At 53.4% G+C, this 14,498-nt stretch overlaps 1 protein-coding gene across 1 annotated transcript in view; it reads left to right on the top strand.

Moving 5' to 3' along the window:
- Positions 1 to 13,467: 13,467 nt before the first annotated feature.
- Positions 13,468 to 14,498, top strand: part of Kcnh2 (potassium voltage-gated channel subfamily H member 2) — a 32,103-nt gene continuing 31,072 nt past the window's right edge. The window contains exon 1 of the mRNA XM_032907114.1: positions 13,468 to 13,559. Within this exon, the coding sequence (XP_032763005.1) occupies positions 13,484 to 13,559 (76 nt within the window). The 5' untranslated portion in view covers positions 13,468 to 13,483. The remainder of the gene's footprint in view (positions 13,560 to 14,498) is intronic.

Genomic DNA, 14,498 nt, shown 5'->3' with positions numbered 1-14,498 from the left:
GCTCACCTCCACTCTGCCGACTGCTCAGCAGAGTCCTGGCCTTTTCCTTAGGAAGCAGGGAGGGGGTGGTGGGAGGGGGCTCTCAGATGCTGGCCCTCGCCCCGCCCCTGTCCCACACACAATGGGACAGGAACAAGGCCGGCAGGGAGGCTCTAAAACCTCGGCTTCATGCCCGCTGACCCAGAGGGTGGGGGGCCGGACGCCTGGGTTCCGCCATGAGGGCTAGAGCTGATAAGTGGGAACCCAGGTGTCCATTAGAGGGCTACTGCAGGGCGGGAAAGATGCTTTGGTGGTGTTGGGCCACAGTAGGAGGGCCTTGTGCACTGGGCCAGTACCAGAGCAATGGAATATCATATTCCTGTGACCACAGAGATCTCTAGGTTAATCCTGGACCCCTTGCTCTCTTCTATCTCAGAGTCCTTTGGGAGCTTGGGGACACAGGTTCAGCAAGGATGAAGTGACATTTTGTCCTTTTGCCTGGTATTAGGGCATCTTTCCCATTCTCATCTCAGTTTCCTGAAACTCCCACACCCCATGACTCAAGTGGGGGGACACAAAGGGGCAGGAAGCTGACATCCAAGGCCTCCACCACCAATCCTGTCAAATGACGCATATTTCCCTGGGGCAGCAGGTCAGTGGCGAGACCTAGCCACCAGGGCAGAGACCTAGCCACCAGGGCAGAGGCAGATGGCCCACAGGGGAGAGTTTGGGGGCGGGGGAGTGGACACTGAGTGTGGGCTAGGCAAACTACAATTCCCAGAATGCAGGGAGATACATACCAGCACATTTTGGACACCTTAGGCAGACATGCATGTTGGAGTTTGTAGTTCTATACTACCTACATCTGATAGAAAGCTAGGAGCTAGGTATTTGGGTGTACAGGAGTGGGAGTTTGAGACCTCAGAGGCCCAAGAAAGAAACTATGAGGAAAAACAAACAAAACAAAACAAAACCCCCAGAAACTTAGAGACAGGGAGAGGCAAGACTGGGAGAGGCAGACAGGCAGACAAACAAACATGTGGATTTGTGTTGGCTGGACTCTTGAGAAGCAGGGGAGGATAAGATTGGGGTGGGCCTGGGTGGGGGGCTGGCAGGAATAGCCGGACGGAATGGGCTGTGCTGATCTTTGGGGTCACTAAGAAGGTGGGGTCCACTATTTTGGGGCAGGGCAGGTAGAGGCGAAGGGGCCTCACAAATAGGGGGAAGCCGGCCCTTGGATGTGAGTGCTCTGGGCTCCCTGGGTGACTGGTGGGGGCTGGGAACAGACGGTCAGCAGGTGACTCCTACACTAGTTTTCTTTCAGGCCTTGAGACCCCTGCCTGTACCTACTAACTTGCACTGTCAGAGAGGCAGGAGATGGGATCTAGCCCCTACTGCTGGATATTTCATCTTCACAGAACCTTGGATAGACTAGCTCTGCCTGGCTATTAAGTCCAGCTAAAACTTGACTCTGACAACCAAGGACTCTTTCTGTGAAGGGAACTGTGACTGGTCTCAGTGTCAAGATTCTCACCAGAATCATACACTGCCACCTCTGGGTGCACCCCTGGCCTTAGCCTTGATGCAGGTCTTCCAACCCCCCAGGTCTCCCCACCACATCTTTCCTACTGCTGCAAGGTTCTTCTCAAGGTCTCCCTCATACTTTGTCTTCACTTGGAACCTTTAGATAAAGCTTGGGAGGGCCAAGGCCGCTCTAACATGCTGGCCTATCCGCTCTTCCCAGTTTATTGCTCTCAAGACAAATTGGTTTTCTCAAACACTCCCAGGTTTTTGTGCCTCCAGGTCTTGTCCCTCATCGTTGCTTTTCCTCTCAGACCAGAGAAAATCTTCCCAACTCTTCCTGGGCCAACTATGGCCTCAGAGATGCCATCCCATGTCTCTTAGAGAGCAGGTACCTCTTGCTGCAGGGAAGGTGGCTGACGTATTGCCTGTGGAATCTGCCTGGTGTTCAGTCCAAGGCTCAGTGTTTCCCCAGAAGCTTTGGACAGAAGCCTGGGAAGGTATGTGGATTTGTTCTGGGTTCCCTGATGGGCAGGCTGAGCTGCTCTGGACTCACGGTATCTGAGACCTTGTCAACTTCTCTGACTTTCCTACATGTTAGGCTTGTATCTTGTTCTAGATCCTTCCTCTGCCTCTGTTGCTTCTTTTCCTGGTCTCTCAGGCATTGCAGTAATTCTCTTAAACTTTCAGCGCCCTGCCATCTGTTTCTTAGAAATCCTGACCATTACACAGCCACGGGGGAGGGAAAGGGGGGCTTTGCCTTCAGTGGCGTCTCTCATGTGCTCCATGGGGTTCTTTGTTAGCCTGACCCAGGCCTTAGGAACACCTCTTTCCTTGGAATTGTAAATTTTGTTTGTTTGCTTATATTTCATGTGTAAGAGTGTCTGCACATATATATTTGTGCACCCATATGTACTTACCTAGAGGAAGCTAGAGGAGTGCCTTGAGTCATCTAGATCTGGCTGTGAGCTACTATGTAGGTGCTGAGAACTGATCCTTGGTCCTCTGTAATAAGCACTTTAAACTACCGAGCCACCTCTCCAGCCCTCAGCTTGTGGACTCTAGGACGCTCGATCCGTGTGAAAGTCCCTTCTGTTCCTTGGGATCCTGGCTGGATTTGGACCCCCTCTGCAGAATAAGTGCTTCTGATTTCAGTTTTGCTGCAAACGTGTGTAGCCAACAGGCACCCAGGGCTGTGTTTGGAAGCCAAGGGGAGAAGCTCTCAGGATCGGCGGGCGGCGTGGCAGGGGTAGCATGGCTGGGTGAAGGGGCAGGTTTAAGAGGGAGAGCTTTTCAGCCACAAGAGTAGATGTGGTGTAAATAGTCTCTGTTTGGGGTAGAGCGTACCGGGATGGGGAAAAAGAAAAATACGTCCCCCAAAAGTCAGAGGCTGGACCCGATTCTCCCATCCCTAGGGTGAGGCTTGTCCCCCTCTCCCTGGCCATTGTCTGTCATTTGCCTGCAACCCTGTGGTACCTAATGCTGCTTATCTGGGCAACTCTATCGTATTTATTTAGTACACGCACTTTAAGGAGTATTATCTGAAGATTTTCAAGGTTTTAGGGGTGCGTTTCCTTGAAAGGAAACTCCAGATTTAAGCTGTAGGGTCTCAGATTGGATGGGGCGCTCCCGGTGAGCCAGCCCCTCCATCCCTGTTGGTGGCAGCGGTGGGGGGAAGGTTGACGCAGACTTCCATCATCATTGGTCCTGGAAGACAGGGCGAGGCCTTCATGGATGGGCCCTTCCTGGGAGGGCAAGGCAAGGTCTCTGGTGCCTCCTGTAGTTCCTGGCCCCCTCCCCGCCCCAGACTCCAATCTTGCATTTTAGCCTGGATCAGATATTTGTGCGAGTCTGGGGGGGAGTGGTTGCTCTGATCTTGGGGTGTCTATGTTGGGAAAAGAAGGCCCTGGGTCTAGGGTGTGTGTGTAGAGGGGCTCTAGGGGGTAAGGAGGATGGTGGGTGGCAGGAGCAGAAGGCTCTGACTACTTCTAGCCCAACCCCAAGTTGTTCAGTGTGAGCTGGAAGTGCCCCACCCTCCCCACTATGAGCAACTTCCTTCCTGCTTGCTGGCAAGGACTGGGTGGGGAGCAGAGGGAAAAGGAGGGAAGGGAGGAGGGTCGGCCAGCCTGAAGGCCTCTCATACTCAGGATATAACTCACGCTGTGTGTGGTGGGGGGAAGTCTGCTCTGCTTTGAGATTTCACGGTGGGGCTGGGCGTTCAGGACGACTTTGGGGTAAGAGCCAAGGAGATGCAGGTGCTGATTGCAGGCAAGGAAGGGGTTTTTGCTGATCTGAAAAGGGCTGCGTTGTTGGCCTTGGGCGCCCTCTAGCTGCCTTTGCGATTCCTGAGATAGCCACATGAGGGAAGCAGAGAGCCAAAGAGAAATAATCTGTGCCTGTAAGATTTGGGGTTGGACTTCAAACAGCCAGTGACAGACCAGCCAACTGCCTTGGGTCTCTGATTTAATGGTGTGTCCACAATGGCCTTCTGAAATGACTCACTTGGCCAAAGCTCCTTCTGGTGACTCTGTCTGTAGCCCATTCTCAGAGGAAAGGAGCAAGGGTTCCTCTGAGGATAAATCTCTCCCTGCCCTCCTTCTTGCACAAACCCTTACAGAGCCTGGTAAGCCAGGAGCACAGGGAGCCATGTATATGCCACAGCTAGGAGCATGGAGCATCAGACACTATGGCTCCTGTAAGGGAAGGCAGTTTCTGCAGTCCAGGGGGCCAGGGAATAGACCCTCAGAACTATCCCTATCCTACTAGTAGGCTCCCCAGGGCAGAGCCCGGTGAGTTTTTTGTTCCCACCCAATGTGCTCTGGAGCCATATCTATCTGTTGGCTCTCAGCCTCATGGGAAAGTCTTGTGGCACAGAGTCTCTTGGAACCCTCTGTGTCTGTCCTGGCAGTAACCACTAGCCCGGGGGCTCCTGGGATCTGTTTTCTAGAGTCAATACTTACCTTTAGAAGGGCTCCACCATCATGGCCCAATCATTGCCCAAAGAACCTGCTCTCTTCCTTTCTTTTGGGGCACAGAGTTTACTTTGTAGCTACAGGTTAGCTACAGCACAGGCTAGCCTTGAACTTGAGATCTTTCTGCCTCAGTTTCCAGAGTGCTGTGGTTACAGGCCTGGGCCAGGAGTCCCAGCTAAGATTCCACACTAGGAACCAGGATCTCAGAACAAAAATTTGGTGGTGATGAAAGACAAAAGTGTTTGTGTGTGCAAAAGTGTGTGTATATGTGTATATATATATGTGTGTGTGTATGTGTATGTGTGTATGTGTATGTGTGTATGTATGTGTGTGTGTATGTGTATGTGTGTATGTATGTGTGTGTGTGAGAGAGGGGGGGGAGAGAGAGAGAGGCTATAATATATATGCAAGCACATATGTGTGCCCAAGACCAGTGAGTATATCCTTGGGCTCTCCAAAACTTATTTGGACCAAAATCCATTGCTGAGGATGTGAATGTGTATTTTTACTATCCACAGGGACCTGAATATGCTCTTCATTCCTGGTACCTGGTATGTGAATGAGCGTTTAGGGCCAGGTTGAGATCTCCTGAGTGGCAACAGTCAAGATCTCTATCTCAGGCCTTGGGGACCCCCGTTCTATCACTTGCCTGTGCAAGGCTCCGGGATGTCTCTGAGCAAGACAGATTTCAGAGACCTGTTCAACAGTCTGCATTTTCTCCCTCACTTTCTTTCCCCCAGTCCCTCAGGCTGGCCCAGTTTCCTGGTGTGGTTGCTGTGGTGCTGGGTCCCTTGGGAACCAGGGTTTTAAGCATCAAGTACGCCAAGCATGGAAATTCTGTAGCAACCAGCCCTGGAGATCAGGTGGGGGGTAGGGTGCGTCCTGGGCTTTCTGGGTGCCCACAGGAGGAGCCGAATCCTCTCTCCATACTAAGGAGACAGGAGCATTACTTAGAGGCCCTGCAGGTGTGAAGGCAGGGGCATTGTGACTACAGGCACGAATGAATTCTGGTCATCCTGAAGTTGCTGTCTCTCAGCTTTTAGGGGAAAGGTGTATGTTGGCACATGGTGTTGATAGGGGAAAGGTGTATGTTGGCACATGGTGTTGATAGGGGAGGTGTATGTTGGCACATGGTGTTGATGGGGAAGGTGTATGTTGGCACATGGTGTTGATAGGGGAGGTGTATGTTGGCACATGGTGTTGATAGGGGAGGTGTATGTTGGCACATGGTGTTGATAGGGGAGGTGTATGTTGGCACATGGTGTTGATGGGGAAGGTGTATGTTGGCACATGGTGTTGATAGGGGAGGTGTATGTTGGCACATGGTGTTGATGGGGGAGGTGTATGTTGGCACATGGTGTTGAAGGTTCCAGTCCATGTTAGTTGGTTGCTGCTTTATGCTGGCGTCCAGACAGCAAATCACAGATGTGGTGGAACAGAGCTGCTCACTTCCTGGGTGGCTGAGAAACAAGGTGCTGTGGGACTTCCATCCTGCCCTCCCAGGTAGACTCCCAGTTATGTGGCCCTGATGTCTTTGCAGCTGATAGGCTTAGGTCTTCCTCGGATCCCCATGTTGAGCATGGGCTTCCCAAACCCAGACTGTTCTGGCCCCTTTTGTAGAGGAATCTGAAGTAAATGGGATTATGTCTCCGGGGTTCAGAGGGTGGAGTGCCTTGGGCTCTTTCCTTTTCAGGGTAAGAAAAACTCCACATTGTGGCGTGGACTTTCCATAGCCACTGGCCCTGTGCACTGGTGATTTCCTCTTTCTTTTCCAAAAGGAAATAGAGATGGAGTCCTGACCCCAGTTCCAGTCCCACCAGGTGACCTCTCCTCACAGGGCATTTGTATTTGGCTCCCACAGTATTCTCTCCATGAATGAACATCTTTTCTTCCTAATTGACTGCAACTCTTCAAGGTCAGGGATGGATTGCAGACCTCATGTTTCAACAGGCGACTTGCCTAACACGGTATACACATGCAAAGTAATGGGTGGGCTGGTGGGACGACTCAGCAGGTAAAGGTGCTTGCTGCCAAGCTTGGTGACCTGAGTCTGATTCCTGGGACCCACATGGTAAAGCAAAGGACTTCTACAGGTTGTTTTATAAGCTCTACATGTGGGCTCTAACATGCAAATCCTCACACTGATAAGTAAATGAATGTAATGTAATTTGGGGGAAGTGATAGGTAATTGTAAGTCAGGAGAGGACAGGGTCAGAGGTTATCAAATTGGATCTTAAATCTCTTCTGTGGCCATTAGCATTTGGTGCTTAGAGACCCATGGGGAAAGCACGGTTCTCTTCAGGACACAGAAGCAGGGGTGGGTTAGTCTTCTTCATTCTCCTCCCACCCCAGACTGGCTCTGAGTTTTTCCCAATTTCAGACACCTCTGAAGTGGCCATCTCTGTAGCTCATATTCCTATTCTCACCTCCTCTCTTCTCTCCTCGAATCCCCTAGTTTTTGTAGCTCTTGATGTACGTGTTGTGTAAGCCGCATCCGGCCCTATTGTGGTGGTTGGATCACTTGACTTCTTAGGTCCAGGAGACCCAGCTCCACTTCTAACTTGTATACTCTCCAGGAAGTCTTTGCTATTTTGTGTTCCTGACACCTAGAATAAAAAAGTGTTTACTTCCTGCTCTGATGTTTCTTAAAGTGCCAGCCCCCAGCCCCCAGTGGAATCCAGAGAATCTCATACATAAAATCTAGGGCAGAGGCACATTGTTCTGTGGTCTTGGTTGAGATGGATGAGAAGTATGAAAGCCTGGGTGTGTGAGACTTGGGTTTTTCAGTGCTCATGGGAAACCAGGTCTTACTGTGTCCTTGGCTGCCTGGTGGAGCCACTGTATAATTCCAGAAAGATTTTCAATGGCTTGGGAAAGCTGTTGAGTTCACAGCGTCCAGAAGAGGGCCCTCATCTTGGTTACCTGGGCTGCCCTTCTGGCTGCCTGCAGAGCCCGGCAGGAAGGGCTTTCAGCACCTTGGACAGAGGCAGAGTTCCAGTTGAGCCGAGGCTCTGCGCTGCCAAGAGGGCTTGTCTACGACAGTTTCCCTGGCAGGGCAGTTCGAGCATGGTGCGTTCCTTTTTATTTTTCAGTCCTTTAAGGTCATTTCAACATAAACCCAAAGTCAGTGCCAAAGTAGCATTTGTCTGACAAACAAATTAAGAGCCCTGCTCTTGATGCACACCCGTAATGCACATTTGGGAGGCTGAGGCAGGAGGCTAGAGTGGGATACACAGTGAGACCTGACTCAAAAAACGACCAAACCAAACCAAGCAACTAATCTTTCAAACAAATTACCAGACCAAAGCAGACAACAAAAATCAACCTATTTTCTGGAAGGAATACATTCAAATGCAGTCTCCAGGCAAATGTCCAGCCTGTTTCACGAGAGCTCCCATCCACCGTTGGCCCAGTCAACCACCTTCACGTGGTCATCCTAGCTTTAGCTCAACAACCCACTGAGTCCTGGAGCACTCTTGGAGCCCCTTCTGTGTGGGGGAAGCCCCAGTCCCTAATTCAAAGGGACAGATGGCTGACAGGTTCTAAGCCAGAGGAACCATGCTAGCAGCTCCATTTTCTTGTTTGGAACAAGAATACATTGGTGAGAAGACCCACACCTGAGTCCGAATGGCATCTGGCTTTATGAGGCTGTTAACCATCTGCGTGCCTTGGAGAATCCTTACCAACTGGCACAGCCCAGCTTTCACAGGAAGCCCTTTTGTCTGCCCACCCATGCATGCAGAGCACTCTCTGCTTTGAGCTTCTTTTCATGTAGATGTAGCCAGATGTACCAAATTCCTTCATGACATCTATTTCCTTGTTAGATCTGACAAACCCTAGAGGCTTCTCATCTACCTTTTCCCCTTCTATATTTACTTTTTTAAAAAGATTTGTTTTATTTATATGGGTACATTGTAGCTGTCTTCAGACACACCAGAAGAGGGCATCGGATCCCATTACACACAGTCGTGAGCCACCATGTGGTTGCTGGGAATTGAACTCAGGACCTCTGGAAGAGCAGTCAGTGCTCTTAACCACTGAGCCATCTCTCCAACCCTCTATATTCACTTTTGATCTGAAACAACTATGTCAAATGGTTCATGAGGCTGTCTGTGGAGTAGCCACCGGCTTCAGGGTCACACAGGACAAAGACGCAGAGGCCAAAGGTGCAGTGAGGTGGTTCCCAAGCGAAATGAAGGGTGGTTTGGGAGTGGGGATGGCAGGATGCTTGTAAGTTTAAAGTCATCTAGGACTATACGAATCAAGTGGACTACTCACTGCCAGGATTGGAAAGGGTCCCAGAGATCAGCTTGTTTGATCTCATTTTACAGGTAAGGAAAGTGAGATTTAGTGATGCTTCTAAAGTTACACAACAAATGGGCTTCTTGGCCACACTTCTGACCTGTCCTAAGTTTCTCCCTTGGACTATTGTACAGCTTCACTTGGTAGACTATGCTTTCCCAAGGTGGTCATGCTAATGTGTCCCATTGCATACGCCTTCCTTCCTACAGGGCAGTGACATTTTCATTGAGAACTGAGGGGGTAAAACTGAGGCCATGGCTCCATGTTGATGGGCCACGATGATGGCAGGAGTTGTTGGTGTGACTTTCAAAAATTAGTCATTACAGCTCCTTCACTTCTGTTTGGATTTTTTTTTTTTTTTTGGAGACATTTGTCCTTGTAACCCAGCAGCTATGTTGTGAGGGGGTGGTAGCCATGTGGAAAGGCTTCATGGGATATCTGACCTCAGCCTGATCTGAGGTCCCGATGATATCCAGCTCTACCATCAGACATGGCTTCCTTCTGGTCCTGGTCTGAAGCGTGCATGTGGAAGTCACCGGCTCCTGGCTGAACCTGAGGTCCACAGCAAAACAAATGCTAACATTGGTTTGAGGATGGCCTCGAGGTAGCAGCAGTTAGGAAAACGTCCTTGTTGTCTACCTTAGTTTCTTCAAACTGCTCTACATGTTTCGTTAATTCAGCAAACCTTTATTGGCTATGCAAGTGCATGCATTTCAGCTGCTACTACAGTTCTTTCGGTGGGTGCAGACTAAAGAGCAACCTTAGAGCGCTGCAAATGGCTTTACCTCCGTACTTCTTTAGTTCCTAGGTCTGACCCTCTCTGATCCAGTCTCCATGCTCATGTCCCTTCCGTGGGCAGCACTCTTCCCTGCTCGCTTCAGCTTTCAAGGATCTGCGCCAAAGCCCCTCCCCCCCACTCTCCTCCAGTAGAAATGAACCTGCACCTTGTACTCCCACAGCACTCATTGCAGACTACAGTTCAGTCTGCCCAAGATACCACCAGACTGTGAATCCCTGGAGGAGAGAGACTGGCTCACACTGCTGTTCCCCAACCCCCCAGCATCTGGCACGAGGCAAGGAACATAGGAGGTCCCCAGGAAATAGTCACTGCATGGCTGGTGGCAGTAGAATCGGACGCCAGCCTCTGGCACTTTGCCCACCTTCTGTGCCACAGAGTCAGGAGAGTACGCCTTTAAGGGTAAGAATCAGGTCCGTAGGAAAAGACCTTGGAATGGGCTGGGACATGACAGAGTCAGGAGCTCTGGTTCTTGTTAGCTTTAAGTGTGTTCCCCCTTGATTAACCTCCCCCCTTCTCTCTCACTTTTCTTCCTTTCAATGGGTCCTAAGTACCTGTTCCTGGGGGCGGGGTGCATATTGCCCCTTGCTTGTCTCCTCCAACTCTCGTTCCTATCCAAGCCCACCATGATTCTGAAAACCCAGCTGTACAGAAAAAGTTCCTTTAAGTCCCCAAATTCATCTGCTGTTGAAATTGGGGATGGGGTGGGGTGCTGTTGCTGTCCTCCCCCCACCCCCCGCCCCCGGGGTTTCCAAAGCGTCCATCCTCCATCAGCGTCTCTCAGTTCCTGCTTGCCAGTCTCCCGTGCCACTGACTCTCCCGGGTCTGGTTCTGGCTGTGTCTCTGCCAGCCTGGTCCTTGGGGGACTCCAGCAAGGGTATCTTCCATTTCTTTTATTCTCGTGGAAGTCTTCCTCTCCCACAGGCTGAACAGGAGCAGAGTGGGGTGGGTAGAATGTTTTCTGCAGACTTTTCTCCCTAAACTGTCTTGGGAGCTCGGTAGAGCCTACATGTGTCTCACTATAAATACAGCCTCTCCCTCCCCTCAGTCACAGGCAGGGTAGGGGAGAGCTCTTCCCAGGGATGACCCTTGAGGCCTGTTGTGGGGGTGGGGCTGCGTGTGGTTGCTCTGGGCTTTAGGTTTGTCTGCATTTGGAAGAGGGAAGTTGAGGCAAGACAGACCAGAAGGCCTTCTCTATAAGGTGGTCTCTTAATGTCTGGTACCAGAACCACAGAAATGCCTTGAGGAGAGCTTGTCTGTAGGCTTCCCCCTGAGCTTCCTGGTAAGTTAGAGTCTGAAGTTGGCTTTGACATACATGTGTTGCTTGGTAGTGGTTGTGTGTGTATGGGGGAGGGGGAGAGGGGAGAGAGAGAGAGAGAGAGAGAGAGAGAGAGAGAGAGAGAGAGAGAGAACGCACTTGGCTACACACTTGGCTTCTTTTAGTCTGAGGAAGCAAGCAGCTCTCCTAGGAGAGTTACTCTGTATCTGGTTTCCCCTCTCACTGGCATGATAAAGGGCCTCGGTGACCTTGTGTTTTCCCTCTGGGATAATAAGACCGAAGGCTTCCTCAGCAAGTGGCTCCCAGTGGTAAGGACTGCTGGCCAGTCAGAGGAGGAGTCCCCTCCTTCTGGGACCTGTCTTTCCTGAAGCCTTGGTCTAGAAGGATCCATAGAGGCTTCTTCCTTTGGGTTTTCCTTTCCATGCCCACTCTTGCTTTTTCTCACTGTCAGTCCCCAGGCTTGGAAAGGAGGACTTTCCACTCAAACGGACCAGGTGTGGGGGGTGAGAGCCACGACAGTCATGAACCCAGAGGCGTTGACGCCTCTCAGGCCAAGTTACAAGTTGGGGAAGGCCCTGGGCATCGTGTGTGTGTGTGTGTGTGTGTGTGTGTGTGTGTGTGTGTGTGTGTGTGTGTGTAAGACGCTGTTGGTGGAAAGGGTCTGAGGGATGACTGTGCACGCAGGAGTCTCTGGACTTTTTTAGCATCAGCTGGTGGAGCCACCTCCTTCTCTCCCACCGGCTGCCTCCCTGAGTCACTGCCCACCCACTAGCAAATAAAAAAGAGTGTCATCTCCTGGCCAGTGGCCCTGTTTGGCCTTAGTGTTTTCAGGTTTTTGCTCCTGGAGGGAAGGTGAGAATCTGGCTAGGGGGTGGTCTCATGGCGACCTTTCTTGTACCGGCCTCCCTCTTTAAAGCCGGCTTCCTTCTTCATCCTTTGTTCGTCCGTTTCCCCCCTCCACTCCCCCATCCCATGACGGTTCCTTCTGGTGGCAAGACCCAGCCCCTTGCTGCAAGGACAGAGGCAGCTGCAAGCCCTCAGGAGCCCCCACATGGCCCCATCCATCTAGACAGGCCTCTGATCCGGGTTGCAGGCAGGGGAGGGGATTCAAGGCCGCCTCAACTCCAGCTGCCGGCTCCTCCCCACAGCAGGCCTGCTCAGCTGTCAACACTCGCCTCGCGGCCTTGCCCTGCCCCAGGCGTTGCTTAGCTGCTCAAATCAAGGACACCTCCGCCGGCCGAAGCCCCCTACTCAGGCCCCAACAGGCGGTGGGCAGGCAGTGGGCAGGCGGCTGGTGGACACCCTGCCTGCCCTGGAGCATCCTCAGACCTCCTTGCCTAAATAAGGGAGCTGCAACTGGAGCGAGCCAGCTGGCAGGGGAGGGGCCTGAGGCTAGGCCAGGGTTTTCTGAGGGGCTGGGCCGCCCGGGCCGCCCTGCTTCAAGGCCCCAAGCCCTCCGATTGGGTCTATGAGTTTGATCCTGCACTATAGAGGGAGGGAAGGCCTCCAGCCCACGGGGATCCCCTGGCTGGGACCTCGCACCCAAGGAAGGACCTTTCTTTGCTCTCACAGCTAAAAGGCCGCAACTCTTGTCAGTGTCGGTCTCTGTACATGTCCTCCAGGAAGATATTCGAATAACCTCTGAGAGGTTATAACCGCCTGGAGACAGGGGCTATTGGGGAGGGCGTGCCTCTCTTTCGGTTCACCCATCCTTGTCTCACATTTTTACAGTACATTTCCAGTTCTTTACATTTCCTGGCTCTCCCCTGGTCCTGGGGCGGCTCATCTCAGAGCCTAGGCCTCACTCAACCCGGTCACCCACGGCAGATTCTGACAGCAAGCTGTGTGTACTCAGCCTGTCCTAGGCGCAGTAGGGAAGCAAGGGATAAAGGGTTGGTCCTGTCCCATCAAATCGGGGTTCTCAGTCCTGAGTATGGGAGGGGGCGGTATCTCTATGCCCCTCTCCCTGGTCACCTCCATACCGACCGCCGCACCTGTCCTCGCCGATCCCCCACTTAAAGGTCCCTTCCCCCTCTCGGCGGAGCGCGAGTCCCGGGGGCTCAGGAGCCGAGCGAGGGGCTGGGACCCGGGGAGCGCTCGGCGCGGCTCAGCCAATGAGAAGGGCGGGCGCTCGGGGTGGCGGGGAGAGGGCGGCGCTGTCGGCGCGCGGCGACAGGAGGGGGCCGGGAGGCGGGGGCCGGAGCCGGAGGGGCGCGCGCCGCATTAACCCTTCAGCCGCCGGACCAAGCCGCAGGCACTGCCCGAGCCGCGGGCGCTGGAGCGGCTGTCGGCGCGGCGGCGGGCAGGCGAGAGCCGGGAGCCCGGCGCTCGAGCAGGCGGAGAGCGGCGCGGGGACGAGGTGCAGCGGGGCCCGTGGCACCACCAGCCCGGGTCGACAGACAGGTGTGCCGGCGCCGCAGCTCCAGCAGCTTCAGGCCCGGCCCGGGGTCCGGCGCCGGCAGCCGCTAAGCGGAGCGGGAATCCCGCGCCCTCAGTCCAGTTCCGGCCCCGCCCGCACTCAGCTTGGCCGCGGGGTGCGGAGACCACGGCCCGGCCAGGCCACCCGAAGCCTAGTGCTGGGCCGGGCCGGGCCAGGGTGGGTGGGGGCCCGCCCGGCCCGCCCATGGGCTCAGGATGCCGGTGCGGAGGGGCCACGTCGCGCCGCAGAACACCTTCCTCGACACCATCATCCGCAAGTTTGAGGGCCAGAGTGAGTGGGGGAGGGGGCAGGGTGGGGAGGGGGTTTGGGGGCTGGGTCCAGTCAGGCTGAGTGTGGATGGGGGGCGTGCCCGGGCCGTGTGCAGTGCAAAATGTGAGTCAGTAGGGGCTGGTGGGCCCTGAGACTTACACCAGGAGCCGAGGGGACAAGGCTTGGTGCCAGGGGATCACTGGCATAGGACCAAGGGGCCTAGTGTTGCAGCTAGGGGTCGGAGAGTGTGTGTGTGACACCTGGAGTGTGCAGGGAAGGAAGGTGAGATGAGATACGTAGGTGTTTCCAACTCTAAATGTCCCGAGTTTATGGCATTTTGTGTGCTGCCACAGGACGGTCTATGACCCAAGCTGCTGGTCCCTAAAAGTACACTGCATGATCCAGTCTTGGCTGTGTTGTATGTGACAGACTGAAGCCAAGGGTGTAGGATCAGTGACCAAATCTGCTCTTGAGCCTGTGACAAGTATGTGGCCAAATCCCTATGTCACTCATGAATTTTGAGTCTGCACGGACAGTGGAGAGGCTTCTCCAGCAGGTCCCCAAGATTGTGGGTCGGGTGCTGAGAGGGTGCTGCATACCTGAAGCTGGCTATGGAGCTCCAGTGTGGTGGGTTTTCCTGCTGCGGATGCTACCCCAAACCCCACTGGGTTTGGGCTATTACAGCTCCCCTTATTCGGACCTGGCACGAGAGACTTCCAGAAATGTGTCCTAGGCTAGGTGAATGTTTGGTGTTGGTGTGCCTGCCCCAAGGATTCGTGTGTGTACCACAGAGGGTGTGACTGCAAAGGGCCCCTGGAGCGGGAGAGTGACATTCCTTGCCAGTGACCCTGTGCACACAGGACAATGTGTGCTCTACCGTGGTTGAAGGGAGGGGTCAGTTGGATGGGCAGCATTGTCCCTAGACAGAGAACAGGGTGATCCAGAGGGGGTGGGGAGGGC

The sequence above is a fragment of the Rattus rattus genome, chromosome 6, assembly GCF_011064425.1.
Source record: "Rattus rattus isolate New Zealand chromosome 6, Rrattus_CSIRO_v1, whole genome shotgun sequence".
Classification (NCBI taxonomy): domain Eukaryota; kingdom Metazoa; phylum Chordata; class Mammalia; order Rodentia; family Muridae; genus Rattus; species Rattus rattus.
The sequence above is the reverse complement of the archived record's forward strand: the minus strand, read 5'-3'. Positions and strand labels throughout refer to the sequence as shown.